General features: G+C 40.6%; 1 protein-coding gene across 2 annotated transcripts in view; it reads right to left on the reverse strand.

The window, feature by feature from the left end:
• LOC137281348 (protein Wnt-11b-2-like) overlaps positions 1–19,055 on the reverse strand; it is a 138,053-nt gene that overhangs the window by 27,836 nt on the left and 91,162 nt on the right. For both annotated transcript variants that reach the window (XM_067812523.1, XM_067812524.1), the window contains one exon: positions 5,786–6,069. In XM_067812523.1, the coding sequence (XP_067668624.1) occupies positions 5,786–6,069 (284 nt within the window). The remainder of the gene's footprint in view (positions 1–5,785; positions 6,070–19,055) is intronic.

The following is a 19,055-nucleotide window of genomic DNA, read 5'->3' on the forward strand; positions in this document are numbered from 1 at the left end:
CTGGGGCCACTTTGTGATCCCAGACAGCATCTGTAGAATGCACTTAAATCGGCACTTGTTTTTACCTGTATCGCACGTACAGTAAGTGTGTGTGTGTGTTATTATCTGTGTTTATCAACAAAAATCTCAATAAATACACAGGAGCAAATAATAGCAAGACACAAGCAGTAATAAAACTGATGAACCACTGATGAGGAACAGCTGAAGTTTTAGGCTATGGGTACAGAGGTTCAGTAAAAATCAAGCAATATCGGTGAGAGTGAGTAAGGTTTTAAGCGGCTCTTAGCAAGTGTTAGGCAATATCACGGCGGGGACACCAGAAATGGCTCCACACATTGTACCCATGAAGACTCGAACCCCGGGGTAACGAGCGAACGTTTCAACCTCTCGGCTACCCCACCGCCTATCACCAAATACATTGTAACCATATGAGGAATCCGATGTACAGCGTGATATTAGCACTGTGGTTATCTCCCATTCGCACGAAGTATGTAGGATTATGAAGGTCGTGGTACTGAGGACGTCCGGCACTAGGATCAGCATACACACTCCTTACACACACATCTTTATTATATTGCAACCATTGCCATAACAGTAAATTTCCAACACTTCAAAAATCATTTGAGAAATACAGAGTTGCGAAAGTTAAGCTGACACATGCCAACGTTTACCAACGTAGATCGATGCCCATGATGTTTTCATGCCCAGTGGTTTACAGAATCATAACTAGATACATCATACCATGACGGCGAAAAAGATATCAGTACAATGGGAGCTGTCAAAACCGGCATCTGTCCATTCCGGCAAGTTGTCAACTCCGGCATAAAATCTCAGTTTCTTATCACCAGCTATACAATCCGACACATTTACCAAACCGGATTATTTTTTCAGTCCCAGTGAGTGCTGGTTTAGACAGCTTACATTGTATTTCCATAAATATAGTTTGGTCCTTCAAAACAATCACTTGAGGAGACACAAACACACACACACACACACACACACACACACACACACACACACTTAAAAATAAATATAATCATTCAGTCACTTGTCGAATTGGTGATTTACATCTATTATATTTACTACCTTCATACAGAGAAATATTAGTACACGATCAATATCTTCTGGAGTGTTATGCAAGATTTGAAAAATCGCCATCACAAGAATCATGGAATCTGACTCATTGTTTTCCTCAAAACGGAACGTAATGTTGCACAAACCAGTCTATACTCTACACAGACTTATATATCATTACAAAGACACAGAACACCCAATTATTCTGATCATAGTCAATATGATAAAAAAACAACAAACAACAAACAAACAAAAAACGCGTGCTCTATAACTTCTGAGTGGAATAACCTGTCTGGCTAGTTTCACTTTTAAACTGTGTGTACATTACTTTCGCTTTCTCTAACGCCGACCGAAACGGGCTGTAAATCCGTGTTTGTTTGCATCTCGCGCCAGACATACCATTCTTTGGTAAGCAAGGCGAGACGTCGTGTAACTCCTGAAAACCGATCCGTTATCTTCGGTGAACCTCGGGCAGTCAGTCGGAATGTCGGAACCGATACATCATACAGAGAGGGAACCTATTCCCTTTCAAATGTAATAAAACGTGTCCTATTTGGGCGCTTATACACAGATATGGTTGGAAGACCTCTACATATCGTTTTGTACGGAAAAGGCACTGATCTAATCTCTGTGAGACCGCAGATTACTGGAAATGCGAGGCATAATTTTCCCGACGCCATCTTCCTGACTCCTCTGGTCAGAATGCTGTGGAGAACCATTAGGTCAATGTCTAATTACAAGATGGTGGCCGACGTTCTGCTCTGACTTATTATTCAAATATGGACACAGTTCTCCCGGACAATAAAGATACCATTACTAACAGAGGAGGGTGGATCAATGTTTCAGTGGAAGGATCTTATGATTCATACTGGTTGACTATTATTCGTATTCCATCTGTTGATGAAACCAATTAGAATGTTCTTTTCTGGTCTCCAAACCCGTTGGAATATGCTCCTGTGCATTTGTTATCTTAACACGTACAATTAGTAAACAGATTCATAAAATATTTCGTAGTGTTTAGCACTATTCCCGCAAGAGTATATTGCAACCAGGAGGGGATTCGAACCCGGACCTTTGAGAGCGCATGAACCAGTTAGCTACCATGCCGTCTCTGTATATTTGTCTTCAACTTGGGTCATGAATTAGCTGGAGAAAACCTTAGCTTCAAATGTTCAGAAAATGCCTTAAACAGACCCTCCCAACAAAAAACACAACAAAAAACACAACAACAACAATGCATCCAACCACACACCCCGTCCTTTCATCTAATACTTTTTTATTTACATGCTGTACCCTTTCAAGGTTCATCCCTACTGTGAAAAAGAGTCCAAACTCTTCACTCACGTTCGCGATCTAGTATTCGTGATCTACCGTCTTGAAACTGTTTCAGGAAGGTGTCTTCGACTGGCGCCTATGCCAGTCCAGGTCAACCGTTACAAGGAATGCCAGTGTTGAAGAGCCTTGGAGACGTTGAGCAGCAAAAAACCATGATGATATAACATGAGGTAAATTCGTTGAAGGGCTCTTTCGGCTTACAATACAAGTCCGTGTCGTAACCTTCACCAATTTATCTGCCAAGCAACCCGTTCTCTGCGCGCGTTGAACATAACCTTAACATTGATTAATCTTTTCACAAAAACAGAAGCGAAAACAGTTCTCTATTCACATTAATCTTACACGCGAAAGGCAGCAATTAATTTCGGGCACGTGGCAAAATGTACAACTGTATACAGGCGTTTACTAAGTGAAGCTATTTCCCAGCGTTATTAATGAGTCTGAGACGGACAACCTATAGCCTGTTTCTATATAGTATTGAAGTTCACTGAAGCAATGAAAGTCTATGGTTTTTTCAGTGGGGAACGCTTTATGTTCGTTCAGGGAGTTTGTATGTCACGCTGCTCTCGGCAAAACTATACGGCGCGGAATGAAATTATTCCAGGCTGGACCAGACAATCCGGTGATGTCAAAACAATGATTCGTGAGATTAGTTTAATGCCACTGCCACTGTTGATGGGATTACATCATTAGGGAATCGAATCCTGGTCTTAAGAGTGACCCTAGTCTTAAGCGAACGTTTCAACCACTAAGTCAGTGCTTTGTTTTTTACAAAGGCAATAAAACCCAGGTACTCATAGAGATTGTTTTTTGGAAATTCCGCTCAGGACGTACTAGACAATTTACGTGAAATGCGTCCGCCTCGATCTAATCGTTGAACTCAGAGCAGAGCTACACACCATCACCTCATGATCACCTTTTTGCTTTCGTGAATTTTGAAATAAAAGTTATTTTCACAATCGCGTTAAATTCGTAAACCAAGTAAGAAAAAACGTTTCAATTTGTCCAAGTGATCTGTGAGTGAGTGAGTGAGTGAGATATTTGGTTTTACGCATGTGTCACCTATTCTCCAGCAATATCACTGCAAGGAAAACCAGAAACAAGCTCCACACACTGTATCCATGCCGTAAATAGGAGCCGGAACGTTTTGACCACTTGGCGCCTCTACGTCACTGAGGTTCTGAAGCTCACTCTAAAATTCGGGACCGATACCGTTTTCAGTATTATCGAAAACCGTCTGAACCGCGATAAAATAGTCACTTTCATTTTAGGAAACGTTTTCAAATAATCGAAAAGCTGTCTTCTTCATGATAAAAAATAGACATGTCTGAGTAGAATGTAACACGTGCGTTTACATAACAGACATACTGTCTGTATGTTTACACATTCATAAAGACATAACTGTCTGAGTTGCTGAACGTGTTTGACATTGTTGCCATGGCAATAGTGCCAGCTTCCATCGGTTCGGAATTCTGACAGCAATTGTGATATTAACTTAGGTGAGACCACACACATAGATTTATAAACACTATAGCTTTAGGGAGAGGGGTGTGTGGTTTTGCGCTTCTTTTAGTAATAGAACTGCAAATATCCCACAAAACAACAAAAGAAATTCGTTTCACGTGTAGTCTTGTGCAGAATCGAACCCTGGCCTTGAGTGACTGCTTCAACCACTAGACTACCCCGTCGCCCCACACTCGACGACAAGTGAGTCTTTATGATACCCGTCTCGATTTAAGCATTTGGAATGAATGAATAAGATTTTACGCCGTTTGCACAATATTCCAGCAATATAACGACAGACAGTGGCTTCAGACACTGTAATCATATGGGGAATCGACCCCGGTTCTTCAGCGTGGCGAGCCATTGGGCTACCCTTCCACTCCAATACACCACGAAGAAATTCGTTTCCCATGGGTTTTCGAGCGTAATCGAACCTGGACCTTTAGTGTCACGAGAGGACACTTTAACCATTATGCTATCCTACCGCCCCAAGAAATTCATTTCACAGGTTACGGGTGGAATCGAACCAAGGCCTTGAACGACTGCTTTAAGCACTAGGCTAAGCCGCCGCCCCATACTCGACGAGACAGTGATCATGATACAAATTAGATTCTACTAAGAATTTAAAACCTGCAGGTGTAACCCGGAATTGCCAAATACAACCTACCATCTACACCAACAAGCACCCAGAGCTTGCCCAGAGTTTGCTTTTTAAAGAACAAACATGCTGGAAAACTGAATCATGAGGACATATCTGAGCGCAGTGACTAATGACTACATTGACAGTGATTGAATGACTAATCGTTCGTGCCATGAACTTTTATGAAGAAAAATTAATTGTATCAGACCCTGAATGATTTTGTTACAATCGTGTTGTAAATGATCGTTAAAAACAAAGAACATCTGAAGAACTGCACATTGAGCAACAGGTGCAAGGTTGTGGACCAAGGTTGCACCGGGTGCACTGAGGTCACTTCTGGATGTCCTGGTGTACTTGAAAGAAAACCCGGAAATGTAACTGCATTGGCCTTCTTCCTCATGTACTGTGTCCCTTTAGGAAATCGGACCCGGACCTTCGGCAGGACAAAACTCAGTCTTGACCCCAACAGTAACACACATACAATCCCCCGAGGTGAGAAATGCCTTTCTAAAAGACTGACAAAGGCTAAAGGAAGGACGAAGGTGAAACAAGATACCATATGCCTTAAGGCAAAACAAGTGCACGATATACTGAATTTAATGAATAACCAAAGGCTGGGCCAAATACGGTTTAATGTACCTATTGTACGGGGGAGTATAGTGAATTTGCTGCAGTTATTTTGTCATCACACACTGAACGAGTTCAAATCTCTTTCTTTATGTAGATCCTTCTGGTATGAGTGAGTTCGACGCCGCTTTTAGCAATATGCCGGCGGAAGGGAAACCAGAAATGGGCTTTATACATTGTACAGTGGGGAATCGAACCGCCTTCGGTGTGGCGAGCGAACGTTTTAGCCACTAGGCTACTTTACCGCCCCGCCTCATGCTGGGTGGTTCTGGTTTACTAATAAATGTTCAATATGCACCTGTGACCAGAGGTTGGTTCAGAAAAAACAATCAATTGTCAAATTTGATGCTATCAAATGATATATCTAAAAGGAAGAAAACAGTGACAAAACACACACTGTTTTATCTGCATTCTAGAAACTGAAATGTCAGTGAAGTAGATTATACCTCGACGGATAACATGTTCTTGTTTATTGCAAAGAGCTTTTAGTTTGATAACGGTGTAAGAATCTAAGGGAAACGTCCCTCTGTGCAATAAACAAGAAGTTGTTTTCCATCAAGTTATAATCTTCTTTAAGCATACACACAGATGTACATGTAGTCTTACCTTTCTTCCGGCAGCGAAATTATGTTTATTCATCATGGCTTTTTTCGAGGTCTTAATATTGCCTTTCTTTGATTTCAAACCAGAGTTCGTAAACGCCTCGGCAAAGTGTAGTCCGAAATTGACGTCATCTCCGCACCCGCCCCATTTAAAAGACCCCGCTGTGTTACTGTTGGGCAACGCCCCACAACTGCACTTGGTGGTCACCCCGATACTACATGCCCTGGCTACCGAGTGGACCAGAGCCGCCGAGGATATGCCATACACATAGGCCTGCTCCCTCGTACCTGTAACAAAAAGAGATGTCATTGATCATTGTTATGTAACGGTGAGTGAGTTTAGTTTTACGCCGCGCTTGGGAATAGTTCAGCTATATGGCTACGGTGTGGGTGAGTAAGTGAGTGAGTGAGTTGGGTTCAGCGCTGCTTTGGTGAATGTATGAGTGAGTGGGTTTTGAGTGAGTGGATTTTGAGTGAGTGTGTTAGCTGGATTTAACGCTAGTTGGGTGAAAAACCTGGAAACGAACCCGGGGACAACCTCGCTGACACTCGAAAATGAACTGTCACCCAGGCCCTAAAGATTAAATTCAAGTAGACCCCCAACTCAAGCCTACAATTATCGAGCATGCCAACTGCTTCAGTTCCGAAATATAATATTTCCGGGTTCCTATGAAATTATATATAGTCTGAAATTACATGTCTTTTGCAAATAAATGAACTAAATGTAAAGTAAATGTCAGTCTTAATCGACGAGAGTGAGTAAACTGAGATAAAATACTGTCTTGAACAGTATTCTACAACTTCTAGATATAATATTGTTTTATCACATGATTATCCCTATCAACTGATGGCTAGGTGGGGTAGCCCAGCGGCTAAAGCTGAAGACCCGGGCCCGATTCCCGACATGGATACAATGTGTGATCCCAAGCCCATTTCTGGTGTTTCCAGTGGGATATTGCTGAAATATAGCAAAAGGTAGCGTAAAACTGTAACTCATTATCAGTTGATGAGGAGTGTGTTTCATTTACATCAAGGCCAGTTGATGTGTACCACTTAAATCCCACGCTCAGACATGGTTCCGAATGAGGGCCACGATAAGTACAAATGTGGAATTTGAAGACACATCGGATCCTGGAGGAATTGAAATAACTAGGTTATTACATTACATAGTCGTGTATTGCCTATTGATTATACACAACTCATGCCCAAACTCCTGTATAACACAAAATCGTGATAGATGGTAAAATTAATACAACCAAGAACTCGCAAAATACCCCTCCCTCCTTTTACTCCCTCCCCCAAACCTCCTTCAGAGTAACACGCCCCAGTTTAACATCTAACGGGTTCTAGGTTGAAACCAAATAAAGATTTACTCAAACATTTATGGAGACCACCCAATGAAACCGAGGCGGTGAAATTCATTTTATTTCCAGTTTCACGTAAAACACGGATAAAATCGGAGAAGAAGAGGATGTCCCGACAATCACACAACGACATCGCTCCAGATTTACCAGTAACTTGTACAGTGGAGTCAGATCTGTGATAACCGCCTCAGTCCCTCCCTTGATGTGTTTGCTTGGCTGCTAAATGTACAAAGGAAACGACTTGTTGGAAATACTTCTTGCACATAAACAACATTTCTTGCAAGAATCTGTACACCATAACATCGCGAGTGTTACTGCAATTCCATTGAAGTGACGTTCGTGGACTCATGTTGATATACACGCGTGGTGGGTATTCCAATATATAAATAATGATCCTATTGTGTTATACATCTTGAACCATAACACTTTCTTTGAAGCCGCTTGTTCATAATTCATAGATTATTTCCAGGACATCAACTTAGATAAGTTGCGACAGGACTACTGGAAAGATAGAGATGGATTCCAGAACCTTGGAAAGATTGTATGAAGTTATTGCTCCTTGAGAAAAACAGGAAAAACCGTTTGCTTGTGCGCAGTCAATTAGGAAAACAAATAAAGAACCGGGTATCAAAACAACACAGAATTTTGTTAATGTTATCCACAGATGTTTTATGAATAAACTTGGCTCAGCAAGCCAATATGTACAACAAATTTAGCTAGCGCAATTTATGGCCCGTGCGGAGCACAGACCCAGTATATTTACGCACACATTTAACGGCAGCCAGATTTGAATCATACCAAATTTATTTGTAATGGGTGTCATATGTTATCAAGAAAATCACACTTCTGAAACCAGAAGTAATTGAGTTTGCTTACATTACCAGCTTCAAGCAAACTGAAATGTTTGTTTTATCGAATGATTATTGATAAAATGTGATTGCAGAATGCTCACCAGAACCAGATTCCATGGTGCCATGTTGGAACCTGCTGGAATACTTCATGTCTCAGTTGGAGAATAGTTGGAAGCATCGCGTTTCAATGATTCCAACCCTTGAATAATATGGACAAAATGTTTCATAGTCCTCATGCCAATAGTACCAGACATGTTTAAACGCGTACTAAAAGTTTCCCTTTTTCTGATGCATTCTAACCTGCAATTTGCAATTTTTCGTCTGGATGGCTACCTCCATATCATGCAAGGCGTTCACAGTCGTTGCTTGGACTGTAATACCGAGCTGAATCGTTTGGCAATTTATTACACTCCTCGTGAAAGTTATCAACAAAACCATCCTTCAAACCTCACAGTAATCATCGCTTGTGTCAAGTAACTGTGGTAGCGGTCGCCCTGGTCTGCGCGACCTGTCAGTGTTGGCGCGAGTGAAGACTGTGATTGACAATTAAAGATAATAAACGGTTTATCGACAGGAACGATCATAAAAGAATGAATGTCTCGATCCGAGATGATTAACCGAAGCCGAGAAAAACCTTTCTTAACGCTGAAGGAAGAATGGGCCTGTTGGAGTTCCAGTGAAGCCGATTAGCCCGATGATGAAGTCTAATAGTACGGTAGTTGAATGGAGTAAATAGCTAAAGAATTATCTCAAAGAGTGAGGTGAGGCGAATTATTTCAGAAGAATAGCAGTGGTTGGAGAGGCTCTCCTTGTCGCAGTCCTGTAATTACTGCATTATTAATTCTTAATGCAGTGAATACAGCAGAGTCTCTATATCTTTGGGCGAATTATACGGCAGCTTACAAGGAGAAAATGATAGACCCATTGTCAGCACATAGAAACGATGGGGGTAGAGACAGATGCTCATGAAATGAACTCTACTATTTTGCACATTCCAGAAAACTGGCCATGTGTGACTGATTGGTGGGGAGTTTCAAATGAGATGTTTTCTATGACAAGAGAGGCGGATATAGCTGATACAAATTGACATGCGTGACGAAGAATGGACCTTAATTTTCGTATTCACAAGCGTCTAAACCAAACACCTGCATTCGCATCTTACCTGTAAAGTTTTAATTGCTTACGAAATATAGGTGAAGTCACACGCAGCTTGGAGGAGGCTGCCTTTGTCACTGTCGGCTCAAAAATACGTTTGAGAAGTAGGTCGCATGTTTACAAGAATGAGGGTTTTGAGCTATATCGCATCTATCTGTAAATGGTTAAATCTGGCCAGGTGAACAACGAATTTATATTATAATCTACATGCGTAGATGGCATACCTAGGTTAGAACGTATGTGCTAATTTTCTTACGTGTGAACTGAACCAGACTGAGAACGGTTTTATTGTATCAGTCCACTGACATACTGTGTCGCTGTTTAACATGGATAGTGAGTGAGTATATTTTTCACCGCTTACAACAACGTCACGTTTTTGAGCCCCGAATACTAAACAACAGCCTCGACCACAGCAAACACCATATTTGGCATCGTCATTTGGTATGACACTGTCGAAATCGAACCACTGAACGTTTATCACTCGCGAAACCTTTCATTTCGGCTTCCAAGTCTCTCATCATGTAAGGCTTTTTAAATGATCTGCTTGCTTGATTTATCTCCTCTCGTAGAGATTTGGATGATACAATAGGTCCGCATTTGCCTTTCCTGATTACGCGTCTAATACGTCCTGGTTGCCATCTTCGGAGACATCTTGGATTGAATGCATCAATTCCCGGATTGTCTGCTCCACTGGTGATAATTTGCAAACATTTCTCATGCAGTTGGTATATTGTTGAGTGTGTCGTTAAGCGACTAACAATTATAACAAAATGCATGTCCGGAAACCTATCTATCGTCTTCGTTATTGTGGGTCGGATGGACATCCTCGGTAACCTGCTTCATTCCCAGGAGGATGTTCATAATATTAACCATTGCGATTAGACCAAAATGTGACTGCCATGCTATATTTATAGCTATTGTGAAAAACAAACCGAACATTTGTATAAGAGGAAATGTTGAATGCTGAATATATGTGCAAAGAGGTCCAGAAATCAAGTAATTTCAGTACTAACATGACATCTGGAAAAGAATATACCCAACACTGTCGTCCGAGTGAGTGAATTAAGCTCTAAATCACATATAACAATATCAGAATCAATATCACTGCGGAAAATGGCTTCACACGTTGTGCCCATACTGAAAATCGAACCTGGATCTCAGACGTGAAGAGCGAACACTTTATACGCTTGGCTACCCTACCGCTCCTCGTCGTCAACAATCCCCATGCTTTAAAATATACGTTTGTAATGCAAACTGACAGCACTTGATAACTTACTTTAAATACCAGCCCCGGTATTGTCCATAATGACGGTATTTACAAACACGTTATTGCACCCTTTGTTACAATACCCGACCACACAACCGTTTACTCTAAAACCCAGACTGCAAACTACCTCCAAGCTGTAGTTAAGCGTGACTTCTGAGCCACGCTTTGTGTGGCCTAATATTTGATGAAATGGAGGTTGTTAAGAAGCAGCGGTGTAAGGTTGTACCTGTAAACGCAGGCTTTACGTTACCATGCTACAGACTACAGCCAGTGGTGTGGATATCGCTATTAGAGCTGATATTACGGAAAGGTACAATTTACTCCGTGATATATATTGTCTTGTCACGCTTTGGTGAAAAGTAGTTCTCTCGAGTAAGAATGATGTTACGCGGCTTCATTCCAGCGGGTGAGATCGGTGAAACGCCGCTTTCAATAATACCTCAGTTATATAACGCCGCTTTCAATAATGTGTCATTTATATCACGTCCCTTTCAAGACCTACTTCAGTTATGTCACGCTGTTTCGTCTTAATGCATGCACAGCTCGAACTGATGCAGGCTTTAGAGGTTTAACACATCGGTGAATCCCAGAAGCATTGTTTCGATACGCCACAGAAAATAGTGTTTTTGTCTTAAACACTAACGAAGACATTGCATATGTCATGTCAGCTGTTTAATCAGTAGTACACAAGCTTGTCGTTCCTTTCCTAACGGCTAAAAAGCTTCGATCAGTACATGCGTTCTTGGTTAGGCAAACCAGTCCAGACACAACGGTCAGACACACACTTATTACCAACTATCTTCAGAACTCACAAACATACAGAACAGTAAACGAAATGATAAACTTGAAAATTGAATGTGCTCAAAACAAAAGTGATCTGAACGCTACCGGGCTGAAAACTGTCAGTTTGTTACAGTATTGCAGTATCGGCAGTATTGCAGCTATATGACGACGGTCTGTAAATAATCGTGTTTGGAACAAACAATCCAGTGATCAACATCATGAGCATCATTCTACGCAACTGGGATACGATGATATGTGTCAACCATAGTCGCATTTTGTGGCAAGCGTGGGTTGCTGAAGATCAAGTCTAATCAGGATCTTCACAGGTGACCATTGTAGGGTTTTTAGTCCAACCATATCACCGCACGTGTCATGACAAATAGGCATAGCTGTTGGGAATCGAACCCGGGAGTTAGGCGTGATCAGAAAAGACTTAAAGCACGAGGCTTCTGGTTATCAAGCGTATCAGATCGAAGAGTCCCTTTAACAAACCTAACACAACCCACTTTCTTCACATCGATTAAGCTGGATTTCGGGAGCTCCGCTTAGGGCAGCATTTTATGTTAATCTTTGTGTCAAACTGGTAACATTAACACCACACACCATTCAGCCTGCTTTAGAGGACATTAATAAATATCTTAAGGTGCAGATCCAAGAGCAGATTAACACCTGTCTGAATACACAAATCGTCTTTGTATTTTGCTAAGCCGCTTACAGCTACATCACCACAGGCATGTTAGTTAATTGTCCCCGTTCAAAGCTTAACACTCCCAGTCGGAGTACACGAGTACAAACTACATGAGCGGTTAAAGTGATTTTCTCCACATTAACACCTGTCTACGCACTTAGTGTCAGTACGATTTACCTAATATGCGGATGTGTCTCCATTGGCTCACAACATGTTTTACATTTACCCCGGGGCAAGACACAAAACATTCCTGTCACGTCTAGACCCCAGAAGCATTTCATATTTTCGTGATAAAATCACATACTATATTCGTGACAGTAACATCATCAACAACACTAATTATAATTTAAAATGAAGATACTAATAATGAAAATATTACGGAATAAAAGGCATAAATCCATTAACGTATGCTTCAAGCCTTCCAGTATTATTACCTCGACCAATGAGTTGTTGCCCTTTCAATAAGTATCGAAGGCCTCACTGCCGTGCCATCACATATAGCTGTAGAATGGTCTTCGTTCAAGGTCGTATTATGTTTTATTACATGATGCGGTTTGAAAATATGTATTACACAAATCTGCTTGCTTAAAGACACGTCAATCACAATAAAAGCAAGATCTATCCCCCATATTGATCAATATCAATATCCCCCATATTGATCAAGAGGAAGGGGGTGAGGGAAATGCCATAATCCCAACCTACGCCGTTTCCAAACCCTTCAACAAAATGATTCACAGACCCTAAAACACAATACAAAAAAAGGAGAAAGAAATCAGTATAAAAATGAAAACGACTTACAGAAACACAACAAAGTTAAACCCAACAAAACAAATAAACCCCACAAAGCAAAGAACAACAAACACAATAACCCCAAAACAAAAATCAAAACCAAAGAAATAAAACAACCAACCCCAAACCCCCGACAACGCCTAATCAAAACAAACGCAAAATCAACAAAAACAAAAACAACAAAATAAATCAAACGAGGAATTACTGTATTTAACAGCCATGTAAATCAGCTATCCGGGGTTGTATCACAATGTTGTAGCGCTACAAAGCACCCATTGCTCTTCTGTTGTCTCTACAAGGAACATTGTGTTTCACGTACACGCGACACACACACAAACCTGGTATTGTGTAGTATAGCAACAGCACCTCCATATTCCTAAATCGTGACATTGCCACGAGTAACTTAATTTCTGTTCAACCCCAAAACCCATTAATGATACAGATACTAAACCAACACACACCCTCTTTCCTTCCCCGTGGGGAGCCTTTCCCAGTCAGTAGTTAAACGGGTGTAGCGACCATGTAATCCAAATTAAAACAATGTGCGCTTTATTTGTATCTCCTCAATGGATCTTTGAACAAAAGAGGAAATCTGATGAGTGATCTCCCTTGAAAGTCGGGCGCATTTGAACACAGAATGTCTTTTAAGGAGCGTCACAGAGTGCAGATACACACAGACTGTTGACTTTGAGGCGTGTTGTGACTTAAGTCATTGTGTGAAGGTATTTTGTGTGGATCTCTTTAGATACGAAAATATTGAATTGGTCATCATTGCTTACATCAAGTGCCCGAGGAACCCTATTAAGAGAAAAGAAGTATGTTGAAGGACATTGCAAGGCGAGTATGTGAACAGATTTTGAATCACTGATGTACTGAAATTAATTATCCTCCGTCATGATGTTCCATGAAAGGACGAGAAAAACTTATTCCATCATAAAATCTTATCTTCAACACCCCCACCCCAAACATACAGACTACTTTGCTTATCCTCCCTTCCGGTGGTTCCTGTATATCGTGACCGTACCCTGATTCTGCAATTATACAGTATATTGCATACATCCGACATAGGGTGGGATACAGTTCTACAGTTTATCATATCTCAGACATCGGGTGGGATACAGTTCTACAGTTTATCATATCTCAGACATCGGGTGGGATACAGTTCTACAGTATACCATATCCCAGACATTTGGTGAGATATAGGTTTACAGTATATCATATACCGGACATAGGGTGGGATACAGTTCTACAGTACATCATATCCCAGACATCGGGTGGGATTTATTTCTACAGCATGTATTTCTACAGCATGTTTTATCCCGGACATCTGATGGGATATAGTTCTACAGTATATCATATACCGGACATAGGATGGGATACAGTTCTACAGTATACCATATACCGGACATAGGGTGGGATTTATTTCTACAGCATGTATTTCTACAGCATGTTTTATCCCGGACATCTGATGGGATATAGTTCTACAGTATATCATATACCGGACATAGGATGGGATACAGTTCTACAGTATACCATATACCGGACATAGGGTGGAATACAGTTCTATAGTATGTCATATACCGGACATAGGGTGGGATACAGTTCTACAGTATATCATATCCCAGACATCGGGTGGGATTTATTTCTACAGCATGTATTTCTACAGCATGTTTTATCCCGGACATCTGATGGGATATAGTTCTACAGTATATCATATACCGGACATAGGATGGGATACAGTTCTACAGTATACCATATACCGGACATAGGGTGGAATACAGTTCTATAGTATGTCATATACCAGACATAGGGTGGGATACAGTTCTACAGTATATCATATCCCAGACATCGGGTGGGATTTATTTCTACAGCATGTATTTCTACAGCATGTTTTATCCCGGACATCTGATGGGATATAGTTCTACAGTATATCATATACCGGACATAGGATGGGATACAGTTCTACAGTATACCATATACCGGACATAGGGTGGAATACAGTTCTATAGTATGTCATATACCGGACATAGGGTGAGATACAGTTCTACAGTATATCATATCCCAGACATTTGGTGAGATATAGGTTTACAGTATATCATATACCGGACATAGGGCGGAATACATTTCTACAGTATATCATATCCCAGACATCGCGTGGGATTTATTTCTACAGCATGTATTTCTACAGCATGTTTTATCACGGACATCGGATGGGATATAGTTCTACAGTATATCATATACCGGACATAGGATGGGATACAGTTCTACAGTATATCATATACCGGACATAGGATGGGATACAGTTCTACAGTATATCATATACCGGACATAGGATGGGATACAGTTCTACAGTATATCATATACCGGACATAGGATGGGATACAGTTCTACAGTATACCATATACCGGACATAGGGTGGAATACAGTTCTACAGTATATCATATACCGGACATAGGGTGGAATACAGATCTACACTATAACTATCATTATGGGGGTAGGTCAGTCATTTTGTACATATAGATATTTAAAAGATATGCTTATGGATTATGAGAAGGAGCTAGGGAGTAGCTGATTTCGTACATGATAATCCCCAAAAGGTTGAACTCTTCTCATACGAAGGGACAAGCCTTTAATCTGACAAATTCACGATGGACGAAATCATCCAAATTAAAGATGTTTCCCTGTCTACAAAATCTAATAGTATTCGTGTCTGGAATTTATTACTCAACATGATGTATGTAGGTCCCACTAACATCATTCCACTAGCGATACTGACATATCCAATTTCATTTGTGCTTCCCTTCCCCCTGCTTCTGTCAAAGATTTACTGTGTTCCTGTAGACAAAACACAGAGATACCGTACACGACGTACCCCACAACGTCGTCACATGACAACGTCAAAAAAACAAATTATCTCGTTCAACTTCAACCGAGATTGGGAACATTAAAAGGTCTGTTGTCGATGACATCAGCTTTTGATATTTCAGTACCGTATATCCTAGAGTATGGAATTAACTGATAAATTACTAGAATATATCTTGATAACAAGCAGATACCACCACCCTTTGCCAGATGCCCGTGTTAATATCTCAGTCTCAGGCTTGCCGTGACAGAGCGGAAGATTGTGCGTCCCAGTAGCTCCGACAAGCATTAAGATAAAATTTATCACTTTGGGATTTATGTCTGCCATCTTCGGAGAGCTTAATTCATGGATTGAGAAAATCTAAATCAACGTTAACAACCGGCGCGGGTGTCCCGATTAACCTAAGGCTGGCAGAGTTATGCAATAAGGAAAACGTCTTTCATCAAGCGTTTGTTTGTAGCTTGTTTTATTTTCTTTCTATTAACTTCATCAAGATTGAATACATCATTCAAAAACATCAAAGGCTTGATGGAACTGAGTTTGCAGCTGATTCATATTCCATGTAACTGTAATATTCATTATTGGCGTTTTACTGCCTAGTCTGGGAGGGAAACGATATTATCGGTGTTCCCGTAATGGCGTTCCACATACTGCATCATAATTCACCACGGACGTGCAATGGCTGAGCAGAAAAGATACATTAGTAAGACACCACAACCTGTTAACATTTTGTGATGCCGAACATTTATGAAAACTAGAGTAAATTATTGAAATGAGGGTTATTTGATGAAGGGTGAACATCCTGGAATGGTGGTAGATTGCAATGATTAGCGAAATGTGGCGTCGAGCCGACCTCTATTGTGCCATATGGTCATGGGGATATTCATAGCGTCATAATGAGGTCGTCAGGATCATTGTCCTTATGACACCAGATGCTGTCAGTAATGTACACGTTTTATCTTCACCCCGACGACCCGAGTTAACAAACGATTATAGATTTAAATCGCCATTGTTGGTTTGTTTTACAAGGAGACACCGAGAACATGTAGGGTTGGTCTACGTTAACGCTCCTCACTTATAGCACGTGCATTTGTTTCTTTGTTGTATCTACGGTGCTTACCCCTTGGAATACAAACCAATAATAGCGAATTGAATATATGATCATTCGTTAAACAACTGTTATGCTAAATTGAATATTTTCTGAGATTATAAATGTTCAATTGACAAGGTAAAATTATGAAGGTCCGCAATAAAAATTTCACATTATTTGATTTACTGTTTTGTTTAAAGTGAGTGAGTGAGTGAGGTAGTATTTAACGTCACATCGGCAATATATCAGCCACGTACATGTAGTGACGTTTTCTTTTGTTTAAAGAAACATACATCGGTACCCGTTCACTGCAAACAGATCATGGGAAACATTTCCAGATTTGACAAAGCAGTGACAAAGTGAAACAAATCCAGTATTTTTCCCATGTTTATTTTCGGATGAGGAATTGACTTGCCGTTGCGAGTGTTTCTGACCGGTAATACAGGCAGAACAGGACACGACAACCTTTTCAAACTGCTGGATAGAGACTCAGAAATATACGCACATGGAGCTAACAATCGACTCTGTCTTTATCAGTTATTTATTATGGAAATGGAGAGTGGTCCAGCTTTTATTAACTATTTATTAATCATTTCTCAAACTGGTATTATTTGTGCCTGATAACGTAGACTGTAATCATAATTAATCCTTTTCCACAAACGCAGACAATGTAGATCGTCTTGTATTTAACGCTGAGAATGTGTTTTAATACAACCATACTTCTCACATATTAATTAGCATAGGAATAATTTATCACCTTCGTAAAACGTGTTTTATATCCAGATATACATCTACCGGCACTAAAACTGACAGGCTGTCAGGCTTTATCGTAAAAAACTATATATATTGATAACATATACATGTTTTAACCCGCTGTATGCCTGTGCGTTTAGTTCCGCGTTTATTAATTTGGTGCGCATGAAATATTACAATTATCACATTTATTGCCTCAGAAACGATGAAACACAGTTTCACAAAAAACACGGATCTACTCTTGATGGATGAAACACCGATTCGTTAGGAGGAGTCACCTATTACAAAAACGTTTCTCCCATTAAATAATGTTTTACTAAAATATATAATTAAAATAATCACGTCTTCAAAATACCAATTAGAGACCATATGGTTTAAGGTTTAGTCATACGTTGAAGCCCTTGCGTGTTTCAAATAAAACCATCTGAGCTCATCCTCACAGCATGTGTGTGCGTGTGTGTGTATGTACAATGGAAGCTGTGGAAACCGTCTTAAAATCTCAGTCCCGTCCGTAGTTTGTACTTTTATCATCAGCTATATAATCCGGCACACTTACTAAACCGGATTATTTCTTCAGTCCCAATGAGTGTCGGTTTAGACAGCTTCCACTGTATAAGAAAAGACGAAAGACAGTAAACGTCTATGTTTGAAGCAGGATACTGATGCTTATTTCATGAATATGTATTTCATGCGGACATCCGAAATTATATTCACCACATCAAAGACGTATCAGTGAGCAACGGGTGGACAGGTTCGGATTTAATTGATCCATCCTTTTTGTTCGATTTCAATCGTGTAAATCGATGCTGATCACCTTATAATCTGGTCTCAGCTCGACTATATACAGAAAGATGTTACACATTCAGCGTTAAAATAATATATCATTGTCATTATTTACTGATTTATCAGTCATAAACCTTCCACTTCATACAGGCATAGTCACTAAGGGTCTCAAGTAAACCAAATGACTCCCAGCTGAGGTATAGATTCCATAAAGTGAGTGAGTGAGTTTAGCGTTACGTCGCTTTTAGCGATATTCCAGCAATATCACGGCGGGGACCTCAGAAACGGGCTTCGCACATTGTACCCATGTGGGGAATCGAACCCGGGTCTTTGGCGTGACGAGTTAACGCTTTAAACACTAGGCTACCCCACCGCCCAGATTCCATAAAGAGATTTTGGGGGTAAGTTTGTCGCATTTCGGTGAGTGCGCGATCTGAATGTGTGGTTGCAATCGGCCTCCCATTCCACTAGGCAATTCTAATGCACAAAACTCAAAAGGAACTTCTGACCAACATAGAATCGGTAAAACAGGTCAAAGTATCCCATTACAACTAATACGACGACGTTCCAGTTCAACGAATGAGACGTGGGGCTACGATTGATCGTAAGTCCCATGAATTGCGATTTCTGTAGCACAACGAGGGGCTACGACTGATCGTAAGTCCCATGAATTACGACCTTTGCAGCACAACGATCGCATTAAAACACTGGAATAAGCGTGTCATTGCACAAAACCTCTGTTCTAAGACTTTGTTAAAGAACGCAAACTACGACGATTTCGCCAAGGTAGCTTTGAACAACATCACAGAACCAAGACGTAGGTATCAGGTTGACTAAATCCTTTTATCCAGATTCAGTTGTACATGAAAACAACGAGGAACGCGTTTT

This window comes from Haliotis asinina, chromosome 4 (genome assembly GCF_037392515.1).
Source record: "Haliotis asinina isolate JCU_RB_2024 chromosome 4, JCU_Hal_asi_v2, whole genome shotgun sequence".
NCBI lineage: Eukaryota > Metazoa > Mollusca > Gastropoda > Lepetellida > Haliotidae > Haliotis > Haliotis asinina.